At 48.4% G+C, this 19745-nt stretch overlaps 1 protein-coding gene across 1 annotated transcript in view; it reads right to left on the bottom strand.

Annotated features, from left to right (window-relative positions):
- The window catches only part of TXNDC16 (thioredoxin domain containing 16), a gene marked incomplete at both ends in the record, with an annotated part of 35423 nt that extends 15885 nt beyond the window's left edge, over positions 1–19538 (bottom strand). Inside the window, 12 exons of the mRNA XM_080346019.1 lie at positions 4940–4999; positions 5490–5636; positions 6870–7011; positions 8363–8423; positions 10219–10385; positions 11859–12015; positions 13729–13819; positions 14797–14918; positions 15243–15317; positions 16661–16734; positions 18369–18451; positions 19370–19538. Of these exons, the coding sequence (XP_080202145.1) occupies positions 4940–4999; positions 5490–5636; positions 6870–7011; positions 8363–8423; positions 10219–10385; positions 11859–12015; positions 13729–13819; positions 14797–14918; positions 15243–15317; positions 16661–16734; positions 18369–18451; positions 19370–19538 (1348 nt within the window). The remainder of the gene's footprint in view (positions 1–4939; positions 5000–5489; positions 5637–6869; positions 7012–8362; positions 8424–10218; positions 10386–11858; positions 12016–13728; positions 13820–14796; positions 14919–15242; positions 15318–16660; positions 16735–18368; positions 18452–19369) is intronic.
- Positions 19539–19745: the final 207 nt, after the last annotated feature.

The raw sequence follows: 19745 nt of genomic DNA, 5'->3' as shown, positions 1-19745 counted from the left end.
GCCAGCTGCTCATCTCCCAGCCACTAGCAGGTACCTTTAGGAACTTAAGAAAGAGCCTGAGGTCCCACAGGCAAGGGAGAGGGAAAGGAAGAGCACTGGGAATCACAGAGCACTAAGTCCAACTTTGGTTCCTGAGACAAGTACTAAAAAAGCTTTTTATGGGTCCTACCAAAGTGATAAACTCAAGGGATTCATAAGCAGTGAACCAAATGAGGGCAGGTTCTCTGCATGCTCTCCATGAGCCCAAGACACAGTGTCTGCAACTCCAGCCTGTCTTATCAGTCTTTCATCTGCAGGATGGGCAAAGACCAGCACATCTGCTGCCGGTCCATGGCTGGGCCTGAGTTGGCAGGAGAACCATCACCAGCTTCACAAGCCACCAGCCCTTGGTTGCCAGCCTCACCTAACCTGCCTCCTACCTACGTGCAGGCTTGACCAAAGACAACAAGGCTGTATACAATCCTCAGGCCATACATTGTCCATGCCCACTGCAGGAATGCCATATCTCAGACACCTTCATGCCTTCCCTAAATTTGCTTAAACAGGATTCAAGGTTTACATGAGGGAGATGGGACAAAACCTAGAGACAAGTACGCACATGGAGGCAAACCATTGCAAAATGTCCTTCAAAAACCAGGGTCAGGGCAGGTGATGTGGATTTCTCAAGAGTAGGGCAGATCAAAACAGCCATGCTTTCTTCTCTGTCTGTCCTGGGTTTGATTCTGATCACTGTTTTCATTAAAGGCCTGGCTGATGGAATAAAACACACACATTCAACCTGCAAACAGTCCCAAGCCCGGAGGGATGGAAAGCAACTTGAAGGGCAAAGGATAAAACCAGCAGTATTCTGTAATGAGAAGCAGGATGCACAGATACCATCAGTGCTGCAGAAAAGGGCAAAGCTCGTTCTGGGATGAACTCTCAACAGCGTGTGCAAGATATGGGAGCAAAATGACGCTCTTCTGTCCTGGTGAGACCTCTGCAGAGCCCAGCAAGTCAGGCTGGGAAACATGTTTTTGGAAAGGTGTAAGCAGATCAATCTGGAGATGGGAGAAGTTTGGAAGACATGCCTCCTGAAGAAAAAACAGGTATTAATACAAGCTTATGAGAACCAAGTACAGCTGAGTCTTTTTGGCAGAGAAGTTGTGGAATGATTTTAATCACAGGTTAGAAACGTGCATGCCAGGGATCCCCACAGACAAGGGTGAAGGCAGAGGTGACTTTAGCATCTGCCCCTACCCTCTACCCTATGTCCTTGGCATCCCACCGGACCATTATCCGCAGCTCTCATTCGAGGTTGTGCTTTGCAGATCTTTCACATGAGAAGTCTGCTGCTGGTCTGCCTTGTGTCAAATGCATGTACAAGAAAAAGCAAGCGGCAGGATGGAGCTAAGGGTCTGCAATTCCACTCAGACAGTCAGGAGTTGTCAAAACACTCGAACGAGAGCAGAAATGGTTTGTGTTACTCTCCAGGCTCTGAAATAACATCTCAGATTAAAAGCTCATCCCTGGATTTATTTCACACCTTGGACCCAGCGTGGCTGGTTCTCATCATCTGTTACCACATAATCTTGTGTCTTGCCCAAGTATGAAAAATAATGCCATGGAAATAAGGCTTTGATGTGTTGTTAAAATTGAGTTGCAAGGCTGCTCTAAGGTCCCTAAAATATGAGTTTTAGTATTTGGATACTACCTTGAGGGCTTACATACCAAAAGTGACCATGATTTCCAAAGGAGCCCCAGTTGGCCTGAGGAACACTTTGTCCAGGACGATCACTCTCCCACCCTAATCTGCACCACATTATCAATTACTGAACAAGCAGCAGTTTCAGGAGTTGAGTAACTCAGCAACAAGCTGTTCAGCCCTGTGGTCACTGTCGAGCTGCTGGATGGGAAAAGACGTAAAAGAGGAACACAAGAACCTTCTGTTCTGTGATTTTAGCTGCTACCAAAACTGGCAACAGTGAGAACCTCTGTCCTAAGGGTCTTATAAAACCAGGACAAGACAAATCACCAAGGTTACAGGGGAAGGTGAAAAATCAAGAATCTCTTAAACATCTAATCCTTCGAAGGGCAGGACTGGCATTAGAAAAAGTTCACTTGAAGAGCTGGTCCAAAGGCTATAAGATGAAAGAGAAGTAAGTTATGTGTGAAGTGCTGCACTTCAAGGGGAGGAATCCAATGCGGAATGGGAAATGATACCTGAACAGCATCACACAATGGACACCTAAATCCTCACTTCAGATTTAGGTTCCATGAATATACATTTCTAAATCACACAGGTGATTTTCATGCCTTTGAACTACAACTTCAGACCCCTGTCTTTGGAACTTATTGGTCTAGAAGACTCCGGAAGAAAACAAGAGGGAAGTAGAACTGGTTTGCAGCACAGTATATTGCTCTTCTTAGATACTGGTTTCCTCTCTTCTTTGCAAAAAAGGCCAGTTCAGCAAGACAGAGATGCTTCTCCTGATGTCTTGATAGATTTGACCTCTCAACAATGGAAAAACACTTGGGGGGCTATAAACTTAATTTTGTGACGATCTGCTGAACATCTGTTAGAGGATGATTCACAGGGTCATTCCAGCCTCCTCCATTCCCTTGCATTTGATCTCACGTGGCCTATTCTCAGGGCCATTTTGCACAGAGAACTGGCAATAAAAGTGGGACCTGGTTCTGCAACCAAAATGTGCTTTCTAAAGCAGATGATTCATGGCTTAGACAGCTTGTCTGGGCTTCTCAGACCTTAGGAAGAAAGCTCCACCCCAAAGAGCAGACAAGAATACCAGCATTGCTGGGGGATCTGAGGGAGTGCCCCAAAAACATCACCATGTTTTATTTTCAGTCCTGCACAGCTCAAGCTCTTCTTCTTGATCCAGATTTCTGTCCCTTGCTCTGGTGTATCTTCCTTCTCCCTGATCATAACTGAGGACCCTCCTAGGATGAGAGGAAATGGCCTCAAGTTGCACCGGGGAGGTTCAGATTGGATATTGGGAAGAACTTCTTCCCAGAAAGGGCTGTTGGGCATTGGAACAGGCTGCCCAGGGCAGTGGTGGAGTCACCATCCCTGGAGGGGTTTAAAAGACGTGGAGATGAGGTTCTTAGGGACATGGGTTAGTGCCAGGGTTGGGTTAATGGTTGGACTCAATGATCTTGGGGGTCTCTTCCAACCAAAATCATTCTATGATTTTAGGTCTTCCAGCTCCTCTGGTAGTTCTGCCTGGGACTGAGGCTCCCTCAGCAGCAGAGGCAAAGGATCTCCACATCTCCAAATCCACTAACACAGCCTTTCCCCGTCCTCTCTAAGGCCACAGCAGGGAAAGCAGACTGGAGTCATTCCACAGGTCACATCTGGCCTGGGAGTCTTTGGTGGGACATCACTGATCACAGAGAAAAGGCTCTGACCCCAACCAGTTCCTAATCTCTGTTGAGAATCTGCCTGTGGCTGCTTCCATATACCGAGATTGTGTACAGATGATTCAAAAAACACATGGTGAAGCTCAGGAAGAGGCAGGGTTTCATCCACTGACCCTCCCAGGTTGCTCCTCAGACTGCCAGGGAGTCTAAAACAAACTCCAAGCCATCAACAACCATAATGTCTCTAACAACAACCCTCCCTGAGCTTTCCTGTTTATTCCCAGGATTTCAGTCCAGATCAAAGCTGCTGGTGACTTTGCTTCATGCAAACTATGAATGCAAAACCACTTTAATCCAAACCACAGCACAGTCCGCAGCGTTCCCAGGAGGGTTTCTCATAAGAAACTCCCACTGTATCTTCTTCCCAGAAAGCTGGCTGGGTCCTCTGCAGGCTCTGTATCACAGGGTCACAGAATGGTTGGGGTTGGAAGGGACCTCTGGAGATCATCCAGTCCAACCCACCTGCTAAAGCAGGATTTCTGTGGCTGCCTGTGAGACTGCCCATGTAATTAAGCCAGTCTGCAGGTCCTGAAGGTGCAGTCACCGTAAATTCTTTCTCTGACACACCATCCTGTTCTGGTGGATCTGGGCCTGCCCACACCTGCCCATCACACTTCCCACCAAAGCCAGAGCCAATTTCTGCTCCTTTCCAGAATGAGTACTTTCAAGGACAGGAGATATGATGTGCCACCCAGCACTGTGATTTGCTGTTCAGTGTGTAGTGCATCTCCTTGCCCTGTGCAGGACCTAGCACTGAGGGGCACAAACAGCACCCTGTTCCTGTGATGCACCCTACAGTGCCTGCTGTTTCCCCACCCCATTGGTCCAAAGCCCACCCTGTGTCACCCACTGCTGCTGGTGCTCTGCCCTGGGCCTCCCCTTGCTCTACCACCATCATCATCACCATCACCCATCACATAGACACTGTGCCCAACAACATCATCATCACCGCCACCACCATCATCCATCGCGCTGTCGCTGTGCCCACCAACATCACCATCACCACCATCACAATCATCCGTCGCGCTGTTGCTGTGCCCATCATCATCACCATCATACATCACACAGTCACCGTGCCCACCAGTTTGACCATCATCATCCCTATCATCCATCACTCTGTCACTGTGCCCACCAACATCACCATCAGCATCATCACCACCATCACCATTATCCACCACACTGTCATAGTGCCCACCAGCATCACCACCTCAGCTGCAAGGCAGTTTGGGCAGCTGGTGTGTACCAGTTTACACCAACACCACGAGGCGATGGCAGCAGGCCACATTCCCAGTCCCATGACCTTATAGATGCACAAATGGACTGCAAAAATCCCCAAATAAGAACCAAAGGACTCCTCACAAGCAACCTGATGCGGGTGTGCCTTCCTTAAGAGTTTGGGAAATCAAAACTAGCATATTCTGGGTGAGGCAGTGAGGTACCACCAATATCTTCAGTCTTCTGGTTCCTGCTGCCAGGGCAGGTGCATGCCAGGTGTCAAGCATTCAGACCTGTGGCTCCTTACCTTTCAGGTGATCAGCCACCTCGATGTAAGACCGCAGCACTGCCAGGGACACTGCTTCCCCTGAAACACAGGAGAGACACAGCCCTGAGGAACACAGAGGTGACAGACCAGACCCATCCTGCTCTCTGACAAAGTCACGTTATGATTCTCTGCACACTGAGGTGCTTCCAGCTCTGAAAGACTTCAAAAAAGTACAGAAAATTGGACTTTATGCTTCTGTGCAGCAGACAGCAACTGGCTTGTCTAGGCTAACACATGAGCCCGTGCTACCACCATTTCCCCTCTTGTTCCACATTCGGTACCTGTAAAATGAAGGTTAAAAACCTATGCACATTGATTTATTCTGTACTGAGAGATATTGTCTTCACACTGCATCACTCAATGAGAAAAGCTGATTTAATCTGATTGCTGACATTGGGTGGAGGCACATGGGGCAGGAAACAGCATTTATTTATCGTTAAAACTTGTCTACAGGATCACCATATTACAGAAAGCATGGTGAGCAGCGCAAGCTTAGAGAAGGGACCGCCAGGCCACATTTCATACTCACAGCTGGCATAAAACATCACCACCGTGCGGGCAGTCTCCGAGAGGGCAGAGTGGAAAGTCTCCTCCGTCAGAGCAAGGATCTGCTCCAGGGGCAGCTCTCGCTTCTTGTCCCTGGAAACTGCTTCCACCACTTGATCATCTTGAATATCTGCAAGGGACCCACAGCTGAGCATGAATATGGGGATATGCACAGGACAGAGGGATCTGCAGCCCCTAGTTCCAGCCCATCGGCATGTTTTAGTGAGGCAGCACCCCCCAGCAGAGAGGTGGTGACTGTAAGCAGTGGATAATTGCCTGATATGGAGGAGTGAAACCACAGGCACACACACACAAACTCATCAAAACACACTCAGAATCACAGAACAGTTTGGGTTGGAAGGGAGCTTCAAAGCTCCCCCAGTGCCACCCCTGCCATGAGCAGGGACATCTTCACCAGCTCAGGTTGCTCAGAGCCCCGTCCAGCCTGGCCTGGGATGTCTCCAGGGATGGTTCATCCACCACCGCTCTGGACAACCTGTCCCAGTGCCTCACCACCCTCACTACAAAAAATGCCTTCCTCATGTCTGGCCTGAATCTCCCTCCTTTAGTTTAAAACCATCACCCCTTGTCCTATCGCAACAGGCCCTGCTAAAAAGTTTGTCCCCATCTTTCTTATCAGCCCCTTTTAAGTACAGAAAGGCTGTAATAAGGTCTCCCCAGAGCTCCTCTTCTCCAAGCTTAACACCTCAATGCTCTCAGCCTGTCCTCACAGCAGAGGTTATCCCATCCTATCCACTTACCACATCTCACACCAGTTGTACCCTCTGATTTGAACCTTATTCTTTAAGCATGTTGGCTCCTCTAGGATCTTGCAACGCTTTTCTTGGGAAAACAAAACCAATTTTGTTTGGAAAACAAATGTATTTTCAAGGAAACATTTCAAAGGTCAGTGTTTTCTCCCTGGGGAAGGCAAGTCTGGAACAGCTCTCAGACAAACACATCTCAAACCTTTCCAAAGGGACTGATAATTCTGAGATGCTTCATCTGACGCTTAAAGAGGAGCCAGCATTGGGTGCACTTTAAACCCTCACGCCTCTGAAGCTGGATTCACTCAGCATGATCATCCCTCTGCCTCATGCAGGACCTCTGCAACTGTTCCTCTAACAACTGCTGATTTTCTTTCCTCGTGTTTCCCCTAAAAATTACGCCTGTCTGTCACCAACCCCCAGTGTTCTGCAGAGAATACAAGAGCCACTTTGTATGGTGTGATGTGACTGTGATGGTTTGCCTGGGATTTGCAAAAGTGTTCTCTGATGTTTTAACAAATGCTTGCTGCCTCTAGCAGATGCTGATTACGTGTCCTATCAGATGACAATCAGCTTTTCCCTGTTTAGTTGTGCACCTTGATTGTTATTCTCTTTTTCATTCTCAACCTCCTCGTCCTCCTCCTCCTCCTCTTGGATTTGTTTGACCTTGCTCTTGTCTTCCACCAGGGTAATAACTTCATCAGTGTCTTCCAAGACCAGGTATTTGATTGGCACTCCCTAAAGAAAACAGAATGAATCAGTGAGAGCAAAACATCACCCTCTGCCTATTCTGTCTGCAAACCAAACTCAAGGCTGATGGGGAACCATCACCCAATTCCTTATTTTTGGGCATATTTCAAAGCTGCTAAACAGGGGAGCTTCTGGGCCATGTTTCTTTGACCCAGTTTCACCTGGGCTTAAGTTTTTCTCACTCCAGGTTGACTTTTTCTTGCCAGGAGGAAACTGTGGCTATGTGGGATCCTGGGGTGAAGGTGAACACCCGCTCCACCTCCCAGCATCTTCATATAGATCCACCATTGCAAGATAAAGCCCAGTGGCCAAACAGTGAAAGAGAATGAGGAGGTACAGGGTCCTCTTGACTGTCCCCACTCTAGAGAGGGGAGCCTGGGTCAGAGCAGCCTATCGCAGTCTGGGAAACTGGCACAAAAAATCCTGTATCTCATGGAGCTCAACCCAGGAGAAGTGGTCCCAAGCGTACAAGGGCTGCCAACCCATGGACAGAAAAGAGCAAAATGTATTTCTGAGAAATGAGACCTTGTCGGCTTAAAACAAGTTCTGGCACTGTCTCAGTGAAAGGCATTTCGGAGAAAATGAATTTGATAATGAACTGAGAGGAATGACAAACTGCTGGCACCTCCCATTGGCTCTAAGAGGAGGAACACAACACACACATCTCTCACCAGGGCAAGGGAAGCCCTCAGGGGACACCCAGTTTCAGGTCTGATCCTGTATCTCTGCAAATGTGACAGTGCAGGTAATCTGGGGCAACATGTGCTCCCTGGCATTTGTCGGCACCAAATTCCATCTTGCCTCACAAGCTGGGTCAGGTCCCTCCAGGGTTGAGCTCATCTTGATCAACCTCATTTAACTCACACCCTGCCCTTTTCCCAGATCACTGCCAAAGGCGTTCGCTTACATCATTTCAGCACAGGCCTTTGGTTGTTTGCTCTTAGTTTCAGCCTCATTTCCTCTCCCATCTTTTCAATGCCTTTCCTAAGGGGCCAATGGCCTTTAGAAGTCCAGATGTCTGGGGAAATTGCACTTGAGCTCCTCCCTTCAGTAGTCTGCAACCTTGCGTTGCCTTAAGGTATAATGGAGGTGTCACTCTACATTTTGAACCCAAGATAAACACTTTTTTTGTCTCCTGTAAGCAGGCACAGTTGCTCTGCAGCACCAAACTCAGGCAGTTCCAAATACATGTGGGCATCTTGGGAAAGACACTTCTCCATGAGCTTCTGGCAAGACCGTCAAGTAACAACAGAGGTGAGCAACATGCCAACACTTCTCAAGAGCAACGCTCCCAGATAGGGAAATAAGACTTGTACAATAAAGAAATCCAGTGTCTAACCTCATCTGGTGTCTTGAGAGCGACGTTTGACCGGAGCAGAATGTTCGAATCTACGAGGTCCCTTCCAAAACACAAAGTGAACATTAGATGGTGTGACATGTATTCATTCAGCCTGCCTGGCTGACAAGCCCACCTCTCCCAGCAGCACCATGTCCTCATGGAGTTGTGCTTCAGTGCCCCAGAGAACTTGCAGGAACCCAGAATCAGCATCAGTGGTGGAGAAATACGCTCCAAGAGACCTTCTGGTGGGGCTGACACCACGTGTGGTGTATAATGTTACAGGCTCGAGGAAGAGCAGCTGGAAAGCTGCGCAGTGGAAAGGGACCTTGGGGTGTTGGTCAACAGCAGCTGAACATGAGCTAACATGCATCCAGGTGGCCAAAAAGACGACCAGCATCCTGGCTTTTGCCAGCACTAGTGTGGCCAGCAGGACCAGGGCAGTGACCATTCCCCTGTGCTGGGCACCGGTCAGGCCAAAACGCCAATCCCAAGGTCAGTTTTGGGCCCCACATGCCAAGAAAGGCCTTGAGGTGCTGGAGCAACTTCAGAGAAGGGAACAGAGCTGGGGAAGGGGCTGGAGCACAAGTGTGATGGAGCGGCTGAGGGACCTGGGGGGTTCAGCTGGAGAACAGGAGCTGAGGGGAGACCTTCTGATCTCTGAACTGCCTGAAAGGAACCTGGAGCATGGAGGGGGTTGGTCTCTTATCCCAAGGAACAAGTGATAGGACAAGAGGAAACGGCCTCAAGTCGCACCAGGGGAAGTTCAGATTGGATCTTGGGAACAATTTCTTCCTGGAAAGGGCTGTCGGGCATTGGAACAGGCTGCCCAGGGCAGTGGTGGAGTCACCATCCCTGGAGGGTTGAACAGACATAGAGACGAGGTTCTTAGGGACATGGGTTAGAGTTGGCCTTGGCAGTGTTTGGTTAATGGTTGGACTTGATGATCTTAAAGGTCTTTTCCAATCAAAATGATTCTATGATTGTATATTTATTTTGCAAGGGGTTTGGATGCCCTTTCTGTGATCTGGGTCTTTGCCCATGAGCTGGTAGCCATATCCCAGTACAGTTGATCAGTAAACACAGTGACAAAGTGTTTCCATACAGGGAGGTACCATGATGGCAGAAAGCTGGAAGAAGAGAGCCCACACTCATCCTTCCTCCACCTCCTCCCATCTTCAAAGCTTCCAGCAGACACCCCCAAAGGCCAGGTAACCATGTCCCCAGGGGCTGCACACCTCCTTCAGCCAGACACCATGGAAGTATTTGCAAACACAAGCCAGTCTGGTGTACACAGGCTGCTCCAGGGCCCATGGAGTAGACACAAGGGACCAGTGGTCAGCTGCAGAGGAAGCCAACAGATCTCCACTACACAGCTGCCCCATGGCCACCCACAAGCGTGTCTCCTGTCCTGGGGATCAAGCATGCTGGCCTAACCCAGAGAGCCCTTGTTGACTGAGGAGGCACCACTAACTGAGCAGAGAACCCTGCCAAGTCCCAGCACCCACAGTCCACCTTCTTTACTGGATCTCCTTCTGCTCTTAAATCGAGGGCTAAACACAAAACCTTCCATCTGTGCTGTTTCTTTTCCAAAAATCTCTCTTAGACTGACTGTTTTCCACTTCTAAGTCAGCAAGAGACTCAAGCATTTCTATACCTTCAGCCAGTCTGAAACCAACCTAATCTGATTCTAGACAAGTCCTTAAATGTGTCATCCTCTCACAGGATATAACCTAGTTTTACTGCTTCTCATACAAATGTGAATAAGCCCACTGATTATTGTCCTAGCGGTGGTGTAGCCAAGCTCAGAGATATCGCAAAAACCAAGGAGAACCCCCAAAACACCTGAGAGCAAATACCTGGACAGAAGGGCAACTCCTGCTTTCCCCAAGAGCTGCCAGGCCACAAACTCTGCTGTTCTCCTGTCAGCCTCATAGGTCTCTTTCTGGCTGAGGATGAACACAAGTGGTAGCCCAAGCTGCAAGTGAACGGTGGAAACCTTCTCTGGGTCCTCAGCAACCTCTGTCTGGAGAAAAGACATGGTTATACTGAAGCACATCTCCACACAGTTGAAGGTAACTCAGCTTGTCTCCTGCACAGCCCAAGCCACCATGCGTTCCCCAGTCACAGAAATAAAGACACCCTCGAGAAAAAAACCTCCAACCCTGATTCTAAAACATCCGTCAAAGCAGAACCCACACAACCCTGATTAAACTGTTCCAACCTGTCATGACCTTCCCTGCTAAAAACCTGAACTTCATTAAGTGTGTTTTTGGTGACTTAGCAACTCCAGATGTCAAAACCCCATTAATTTTTATTTACCTGGAATCCAATCCCCAAAGCAGTTTGAAAACCCCAGCCCCAACATGCAAGAGCTCCCTTCCTGCCTTGGACATGCTGCTTCATGACAGCAAGGAACTGCTTAATGAGGTTCCTTCCCACCATGGGCCTCACCCAGAAGGGTGGCACAGAAGGAATGATAGAACAGTTTGGGTTGGAAGGGACCTTTCAAGGTGATCTAGTCCAACTCCCCTGCAATAGGCAAGGACATCTTCAACTAGAGCAGGTTGCTCAGAGCCCCATTGCTTCCCAGCTCATCTGTCCACCCTTTCACGTGGGCAGACGTCACCAGTGGGAACTGGAGGCTTGCTGAAGTTCACAGCCCGGTGGGAAGAGGAGATGGGAGGGAGTCTCCTGGCCCTTGTGCTCACCAATGAATGAATAAGCCATATCGAACACGCCAGGGTGCTGAGCCTCCTGCGAGGAGCCTAGAGGAGTGGTTGAGGACTTTGGGTTTGTCTAGTTTGGGAAAAAAGAAAGCTGAGGAGTGACCTCATGGCTCTCTACAGCTTCCTGAGGAGAAGTGGAGAGGGAGGTGCTGAGCTCTTCTCTCTAGGATCAAGTGATAGGACATGGGGGAATGGTTCAAACCTACACCAGTGAAGGTTTAGGCTGGACATTTAGAAGCATTTCTTTACCAAAAGTGTGGTCAAACACTGCAACAGGCTTCTTAGAGAGGTGGTCGATGCCTCAAGTCTGCCAGTGCTTAACAGACATTTGGACAATGCCCTTAATAATTTGCTTTAACTTGTGGTCAGCTCTGAAATGGTCAAGCAGTTGGACCAGATGATCATTGTAGGTCCCTTTCAATCAAACTATTCCATTCTATTCTATACTGTTCCATTCCAGATGTCCCAGTGAAGTCCAAGGGGCACCTCCACCCCATCCCCACTCATGGTGCTCACAGACAACTGGAGGAGCACACACCAGTGCCAGGCTCTCCCTGGAAAGCTCTAAGCAAGCTGAGCAGTGCAATGGAGTGTCGCTCCCATCCAGCTCCATGCCTGGTCCTTGCTTGGACCCAACCTGGGAGCTTTGTCATGACCTTCATGGAGAAGGGGCAGATTCTCACCCTCAGCTCACACCTCCCTCATCCTCACACCCACCCCAGCTGCCCTCATGCCCACCAGCCCTGGTGGCTCCTCTTCACCAGACCTACCACCAGAGGAGCCCCCATGAGCTTGAGGTGCCTGTGGATGTTGAGCAAGGTCAGTGGCTGCTCCATGGCTGTCCTCCTGCAGGGCTGTGCCAGGTCTGTGGCCTGCTGGCAGTGGCAGAACAAGAGCTGGGCAGACAACACATGAGGCTCATCATTGCTGGGAGAGAGAAAACAAAACCCATGTTGAGCTAGGCATCCACTGTGGGGTTTTAATACACCCTGAAAGAATGACCATGTTTGTCGATGTCTTTTACAGGGCAGATGATCCTCAACTTCAGGGTTTGGCAGGCTCGTGAGACATCTCCAAGAGCCCTACTACTGACAGATAAAATTATGTTCAAGCACCTTTCAAAACTGTGCTGAATATCTACTAAAAACCGTGGTTCACGAGATATAAAAGAGTCCCAGAATATTTGGTTTAAGAAGGACACAAATTGAGCTTTTCTCAGTAGCAGCAGCCATACCACTCCAGCAGAGATCCTGGCAGGAGGACAGCTGAAGTACAGCTTTGCTCATGTCTGCTACCTCACTGATGACATCTTACAGACAGCATAAGGAATATTGCACCTTTGAACAGCATTGCTTTTGGCTGCACCAAAGGAAGTAGTGAGACTGAGTTCCCTGGGTGGTTCCCTAGTTAGTGGTTCCTGCTCTGATACCATCTCTGGTGTTAGCCTGGAGGTCACCTTTGGGAGGTCACATCTCTTTTCTTACACATCTATTCCCCACCTCTAAAAATAGGGGTCACCTTCTTCATAAAGGACTTTAGGATCTCCCTATGGAAGAGCAGTGTGTAGTATTAAGAACCCAAAGTTTGACACCCCGGTTGGCTGAAAGCTGTTCAAGTTGTGTGAAGCTGCCACCATTTAATCAGCTAAGATGGTCTGTTGGTGTCTTCTCCTTTCAGGAGAATGAAGCCAATTCCTGTCCAAATGACAATCGTGCCATCTAGTGGCAACCACGAAATGCTATCCCTGATCAAAATCCTGCGAGGACATGATGGCATCTCGGGAAGAGGCTGCTTTGATGCTTACCCTGGTGTTATCTGTGAAAGCAGGCAGATGGTTGGACAAATGCTTTGCTGAAGACGCAACATGCTATGTGGTATTCCCACCTTCCTCCATTTCCGGACTGCAGTAGGTCACATCAGCAGCAAGCGGCATTGAAGGACCTGCCCTTCTAATGCAGCTCCTCCTGCACCAGCTCCAGTGAAGCCATTAGGTGGGATGTCCCAAATGCAACACTCCAGGGAGCAGAGTCTCATGCAGCTGAACTGCAGAACTCACCACTGCCAGAAGTTGCAGAGATGAAAACTAAAAATGTGTTTTAAATATCTGGTGGCTGTTAACACCATGATACAGGTTCAGTTCCCACCTCTGAGAGTCCCGAAACCTCTGAGGGCCAGAAGATGGGAAGCTGACGGCAACACACATCCATGTCCTCAGAGCCCTTTGGGAAGCACCTATGGAGCTGGATGTGCTTTGCTACGACCCACTACAGCAGTTCTTACCCTTCTCAGCTGGCCAGACTTGATCATCAAAGCATAAACCTGAGTATTTTAAGACTATAACATCAGCTACCTCAGCTTGGCCGAGGTTTGATCTGTCAGCTATGGAAAGGAGAGAGTAGGTTCTTCTATAAAATCTCACTCAATGAACAGTCACAAACAGCATGGCTAGACCAAGCCCAAGAACACAGGCAGCAGCTGGTTTTGGAAAAACAAAACAGATCTGACTGTCCACTCTTGGCATCACATCCTAACACCATCCCAGATTTGATCTCTGAAGCTGAGAAACCATAAATAGAGAAAATGGTGCAAGGAGGCAGCTTTGCCTGGTTTATGTGGGTATCTGCGTGTGTTCGGACATACCCGCTGTCTTTCAACAGCGTCGCCTCAGTTGTCAGAACAAACTGGTGGACAGTCCCATAGACAAAAGCAGCCTCCATCACAGCTCTGTGCTCTGGAAAGAGAAAAGCAAGAGAAACTCATCACAGCTCCTTTCAGCTCTCACTCTTCATCCTCCCCAGTTGCAAATATCAATGCCCAGGCTTTCAGAAACTCTTGATAAAAAGCCACAGCTGTCTGAAGAAACACTACGATGGTAACGGAGTAACTGAAACTCAAACCAGTTGGTGACCCCCAGTAACACACAGATGGTGTAAATGAACCCATTTCACTGCATAACCAGAGATAAGCCAATGGGTTTATTTATTTATTAAGACAGCAACCACTGGCTTGCTTTGCCTCTCATGTCCTTCTCTGAATCATAGAGTCATTTTGGTTGGAAGAGAACCTCAAGATCATCAAGTCCAACCATTAACCCACCCTTGGCACTAACCCATGTCCCTGAGAAACTCATTTCCGCATTTTTTAAACCCCTCCAGGGATGGTGACTCCACCACTGCCCTGGCAGCCTATTCCAATGCCCAAAAACCCTTTCCAGGAAGAAATTGTTCCCAAGATCCAACCTCAGCCTCCCCTGGTGCAACTTGAGGCCATGTCCTCTCATCCTGTCACTTGTTACCTGGAACAAGAGACCAACACTCCCCATGCTGCAGCCTCCTTTCAGGTAGTTGCAGAGAGCGAGAAGGTCTCCCCTCAGCTCCTGTTCTCCAGCTGAACCCCCCAGGTCCCTCAGCCGCTCCCATCACACTTGTGCTCCAGCCCCTTCACCACGTTTGCCTGTTTGTGTACTCCCAGCAAATGTTTGCAACATTTCTGAATGTTTGTGTGCTCCCCGCAGAACTTTTCTGGTGTAACTGGTCCCTTTGAAAACACAGCAAGACAGACAGAGGTGGACAACTTGTGTCTAGGTGGCCCTTTCAGGTTTCCTTGATCCTCCATTTGCAGGATTTTGGGGCAGAGACCCAGTTCCCTTTCACTTTGGTAGGAAAAACTCTGGGAGGAGACCAAAGATGAAAAGCTCAGTGTTAATACCTGCTGTCCCAGTAGCTGGTACGTAGGCAAAGACCATGTTCGACCTCCCTTTTAACGTATTTTCAATGTTCTGAAGATCCGCCAATGTTTCAACGTATTTAACTTCATTAAAGAGCAGGGCGCTGAGGAGTCAGAAGAAACTCATTAGCAACTGCTTTCTTTCAAGAGCAAATTTACAGCCACATAACAGTGATGGGAAAAACAAGGTAAAATTCCAGCTTCTTGCTGGCAGATTGAAGATTCACAGCCAAATACAGCTGTCCAGATGTGCATCTCAAGGACATAGGTTTAACAGGGTCAAACCATAACAAAGCGAGAAGGAGCCTTCTGCTTGGCTGGGAGCAGCCCCTGCAATACGTGAGGTTTGTATTTATGCAAAACTTTCTATCAAGAAGTGAAAATGGAAAGCAAATGATTTCACAGAGATGAATCTGGTTTGTACTTACAACAAAACATTTGCAACAATGGAGTTCACATCAAACAAGGCATCGGTGGGGAACTCTCTGATCAGCACGTTACCTCTGGAGAGGGAAAAAAGAGTATCAGCAGAGAAACTATGAAAAATTAACTACATGTACTCAATTTTCACTCTGCTGAATACCTCCAGATATCTGCTGGCAGGTAGGGATAGAAAGAAAACGCCAGGACTAAATTTGGGAATTTTGTAGGAATAGGTGTCCGGGCAATGCTGTTTTGGTCAAGTCACCTCTGTTGTGGCCATTTCACCAGCACAGACTGACAGAAGATCTCTATATACCAACTTCGTTCTATAGACCCTCACCACCAGAGGAAATGTTTCTGTGGGTCACGTACAACAGCCAGTGAGAACTGAGCTGATACATGGAGAAGCTTCCATCCAACATCCCATGGATAATTCAAGAGCTAAACCTTCTCATCCAAGGCAGATCATAGTGTCATTGAATTGCTTTGGTTGGAAAAGATCTTTAAGATCATCAAGTCCAACCCAACACTGCCAAGTCCATCACTAACCCATGTCCCTGAGAACCTCATCTCCACACCTGTTCAACCCCTCCAGGGATGGTGACTGCACCACTGCCCTGGGCAGCCTGTTCCAATGCCCCACAGACCTTTCTGGGAAGAAATTTGTTCCCAAGATCCAATGTAAACCTCCTGTGGTGCAACTTGAGGCCATTTCCTCTCGTCCTGTCACTTGTTCCTTGGGAGCAGAGCCCGACCTCTCTGGCTCCAAGCTCCTTTCAGGCAGTTCAGAGATCAGAAGGTCTCCCCTCAGCTCCAGCTGAACCCCCCAGGTCCCTCAGCCGCTCCCATCACACTTGTGCTCCAGCCCCTTCCCCAGCTCCGTTCCCTTCTCTCAACTCGCTCCAGCACCTCAAGGTCCTGAGGGGCCCAAAACTCACCCCAGGATTCGAGATTTGGCTTCACCAGTGTCCAGTCAATGGGGATGGTCACTGCCCTGGGCCACATCAGTGCTGATACAAACCAGGATGCTATTAATCACACCAATGGGAAGAGGACCCAAGAGTGTTTCTTTCTAGGAGCAGATCCAAAGCCAAGTGGGCTGATTGAAAGTTTGGAATCCTGGTGGTGGGACGGACAGAAGAACACTGATGGACGATTTCTCTTGTGGTTTCATGCAGCAGCACAACCCTCTGCAGCTCAAGAGGAAGATGGAGCAGGATGGGAGGTTTCACAGTGAGGAAAAAGCATCTATTTTATTATGTGTGTTGGACCTTTTGGGGGTGCTTTTCACTAAACTATATGTCACTGACGTCCTCATGGCTCCTCTCTTCCTACACAGACATCTCTGATCACTGACAGCGTTCCCTTCAAACATTCACACTGGAAAGCAATCCCAGTGTGGTGCCCAGAAAATCTCCCTCACCTGAACAGATAGGCTTTCCTTAATGTGTTTTCTTTTCTACAGTATCTTGAAACATCCTCTTTGGGACAATTAACCTAGACATTGAAAGCATGGAATTAGACATTCAGCTCCACAAATGACTACAAACATACAGCACTACAGCTTTCTTTCATTCAAAAGTGTAAATAAAGCTTTTCCAAACCTGCTGGGAGAGAAAATACAATAAAACAGAGTTCAGAGCTTGGGATTGGATTTTGTACTTCAGGCCTCCAGTTCAGCCTGCCTTGAATTAAGTCAGTTGGGATCAAGAGATCTTATGATCTGCCCAGAACATTTAAAGCAACAGATCGCTGCTTGCTTAATAAACTCAGCCTGTATCTGGAGGAAATTAAATACATACACACACATATATAAGCACTTCTCATCCTCTAGTTAAGCTTGTCTGAATTTGTAACTCCCTCACCTAAATCAGCATAAAGTTTCAGCTAAAAAATCCCTTTATAGGAAATATTTCTTGCACTGAATTAAAAAGAAGTGAAGCGACCCCATCCATCATTCCTTGCAGGCTGAGGTGGCAGGAGGGAGCTGTGCAGGGGTTGGGCAAGTCCCAAATAAGACTCCATCCAGGAGTTCCTTTAGTTCCACCTTTGGGTGTTCTGCCATTTTGCACTGGGTCTTGGGGCCTTTCTGCCCTTTTGGCCTTTTCTCTCTCTCCCCGGACAGGCTGTTCAGGACCAAGGTGCTCTCTTCCCATGACTGGCTGCTTGGTGTGGATAGAACTCGTGAGGAATTGCACTGAGTATCACTTATTTTTTATGTATGTATTTAAATATATTATCAGTATAAATACATTACTATTACTTAGTTATTTTATTAAACTGGTTTTTATCTCAATCCATGAGTTTGTCCCTTCCCTTCTGACTCTCTCCCCTACTTGGGAGTGGGGTGGGGGGAGTGAGTGAGCGGCTGTCATGGTTTTGATTGCTGGCTGGGGTTAAACCTCTGCTTCGCTCACTGTGTTTGGAGACACAGGCACAGCATTGACCACTCTGGGATACAGGAACCTGCCTGTGTCCCACGGGCAGAAGGTGTGACACAACCCACGAAGAGCAGAGGGAAGGTCAGGGGAAGGGATAAAATGGGATGTCCTGCACAGCCAACGCCTGCTTTATTAGAAGTGTAGAATCATAGAATGGTTTGTGTGGGAAGGGACCTTCCCAGCTCCCCCAGTGCCACCCCTGCCATGAGCAGGGACATCTTCACCAGCTCAGGTTGCTCAGAGCCCCGTCCAGCCTGGCCTGGGATGTCTCCAGGGATGGTTCAGCCACCACCTCTCTGGCCAACCTGGGCCAGGCTCTCACCACCCTCATTGTAAAAAATGTCTTCCTCATGTCCAGCCTAAATCTCCCCTCCTTTAGTTTAAAACCATCACCCCCTGTCCTGTCGCAACAGGCCCTGCTAAAAAGTCTGTCCCCATCATTCTTATTGGCCCCTTCTAAGTACAGAAAGACCACAATAAGGTCTCCCTGGAGCTTCTTTTCTCCAGCTGAACACCCCAACTCTCTCAGCCTGTCCTCCCAGCAGAGCTGTTCCAGCCTCGGATCATTTCTGTGGCCCTTCTTATGGGATCCCACTGCTGTCAGTCCCCAAGGTGGGTTGAGAGAAGCTCTGGTCACCCTGCAGGAAACCCTGCAGAAATAGCCTGTCCCACTCCTCATCCCCCATTTACCTTCACCACTGAAATGCCATAGTCCTGAAGAGCCTCAACTGAGTTCTCAATCTGTTCCAAGAAGGGCTGGGCACCAGGAGAAACTAAAACAACAAATAAAGAGATGGTTTCCACCCCTTTCCCTTATGGAAGAAGCCAAGGAGAGTACTTGAAGGTACTCACTGCCCATGCTCTGGAGTGGTAACATGCTGAGGTCCCCATGAGAACACTCCTGAGACAATGTCCCCAGGACATCCCAGCAGACCTGAGCAGAGCAAATGGGGAGCTGTGGTGTGCTGCTGGTGGAGGTGCTGAGGGTTTTGTCAGATGGGTGCTGCTGTACTGGGCTGCAGGTCCTCAGAGTTAAGAGTATCCTCCTGCCATGCACTGAGACAGTGCTTGACACAATATGGTCTTGCTCAAAGAGTAAGGTATTTACTGGAAAAAAACTAATTACAGGAAACAACATGAATGCCTGAAGTCTCCCCTCCTTCCTTCCTAACACACCCAGCCCCTCTGTGTCAGTGCCTCAGTCCACACCAATGTCTCTGGAGAACACATCTGGGGTCATGAAGAAGCAGAACAAGAGGAGCAAAGCCAAGGATCGTCTTGTAATTCTGGACAGCCCTCAGTTCCCCTGCATGTAAGGGATACCCCTTTTCCTGGGAGGTACAATGGAAGAGAAACCCAGCCCCTTGGAGGGGACAACTCCTTAGGAGCGTGGGTTTCTCTTCTATGGCCACCTCCAGAAAATAATTCAGAAAATGAATAAAGAGGTTTGAAGGAGCATGCCTGGGGACACTGCCAGGGAAGATCCCACTCCAAGAGATGCCAATCAGCAGCACTTGGGACTGTGCAAACTCAGATTTACCAGCTGAGCTCCACCAGCTCTTCCAAATCACTTTGGGTTTAAAAATGTCAAGAATTGCCTCTTCATTGTTCCACTTCCACACACACCCTCATATGAGCCTTTGCTGAAAAGTCAGGCTGATGTAAATGCATACTGTTCATTAAATACATACCATTACGGCTGAAATAAGCCAGGGATGCTCTGCCAGCTTGTAAGCCACTGAAATACTCCTGGGGGCTCAGCTCCTGCAGTAGCCTCGCACTTCCCCACATCAGGATGGAGGAAACACAGAAGAGCAGGAAAGAGAACAAAGAAACCCAGCTGTCCTTCTGGGCTGACATGGCTCTTATCAGCTACAGGCACGGGAGAGTGATGACTGAGAAAAAAAAACCAAAAACATATATATGTATAGCACATACAGACATATACACATTCATATATGAGTAGTTTCTGTTCAGGTAGTGCAGCATGACTGTAATTTCCAGATGCAACACAAACATCTTGAGCACATCATGAATTAGTCACTAGACCAGCAGGTGATTCACACA

The sequence above is a fragment of the Nesoenas mayeri genome, assembly GCF_963082525.1.
Source record: "Nesoenas mayeri genome assembly, chromosome: 5".
NCBI lineage: Eukaryota > Metazoa > Chordata > Aves > Columbiformes > Columbidae > Nesoenas > Nesoenas mayeri.
This window is presented reverse-complemented; position numbering and strand designations above follow the sequence as displayed.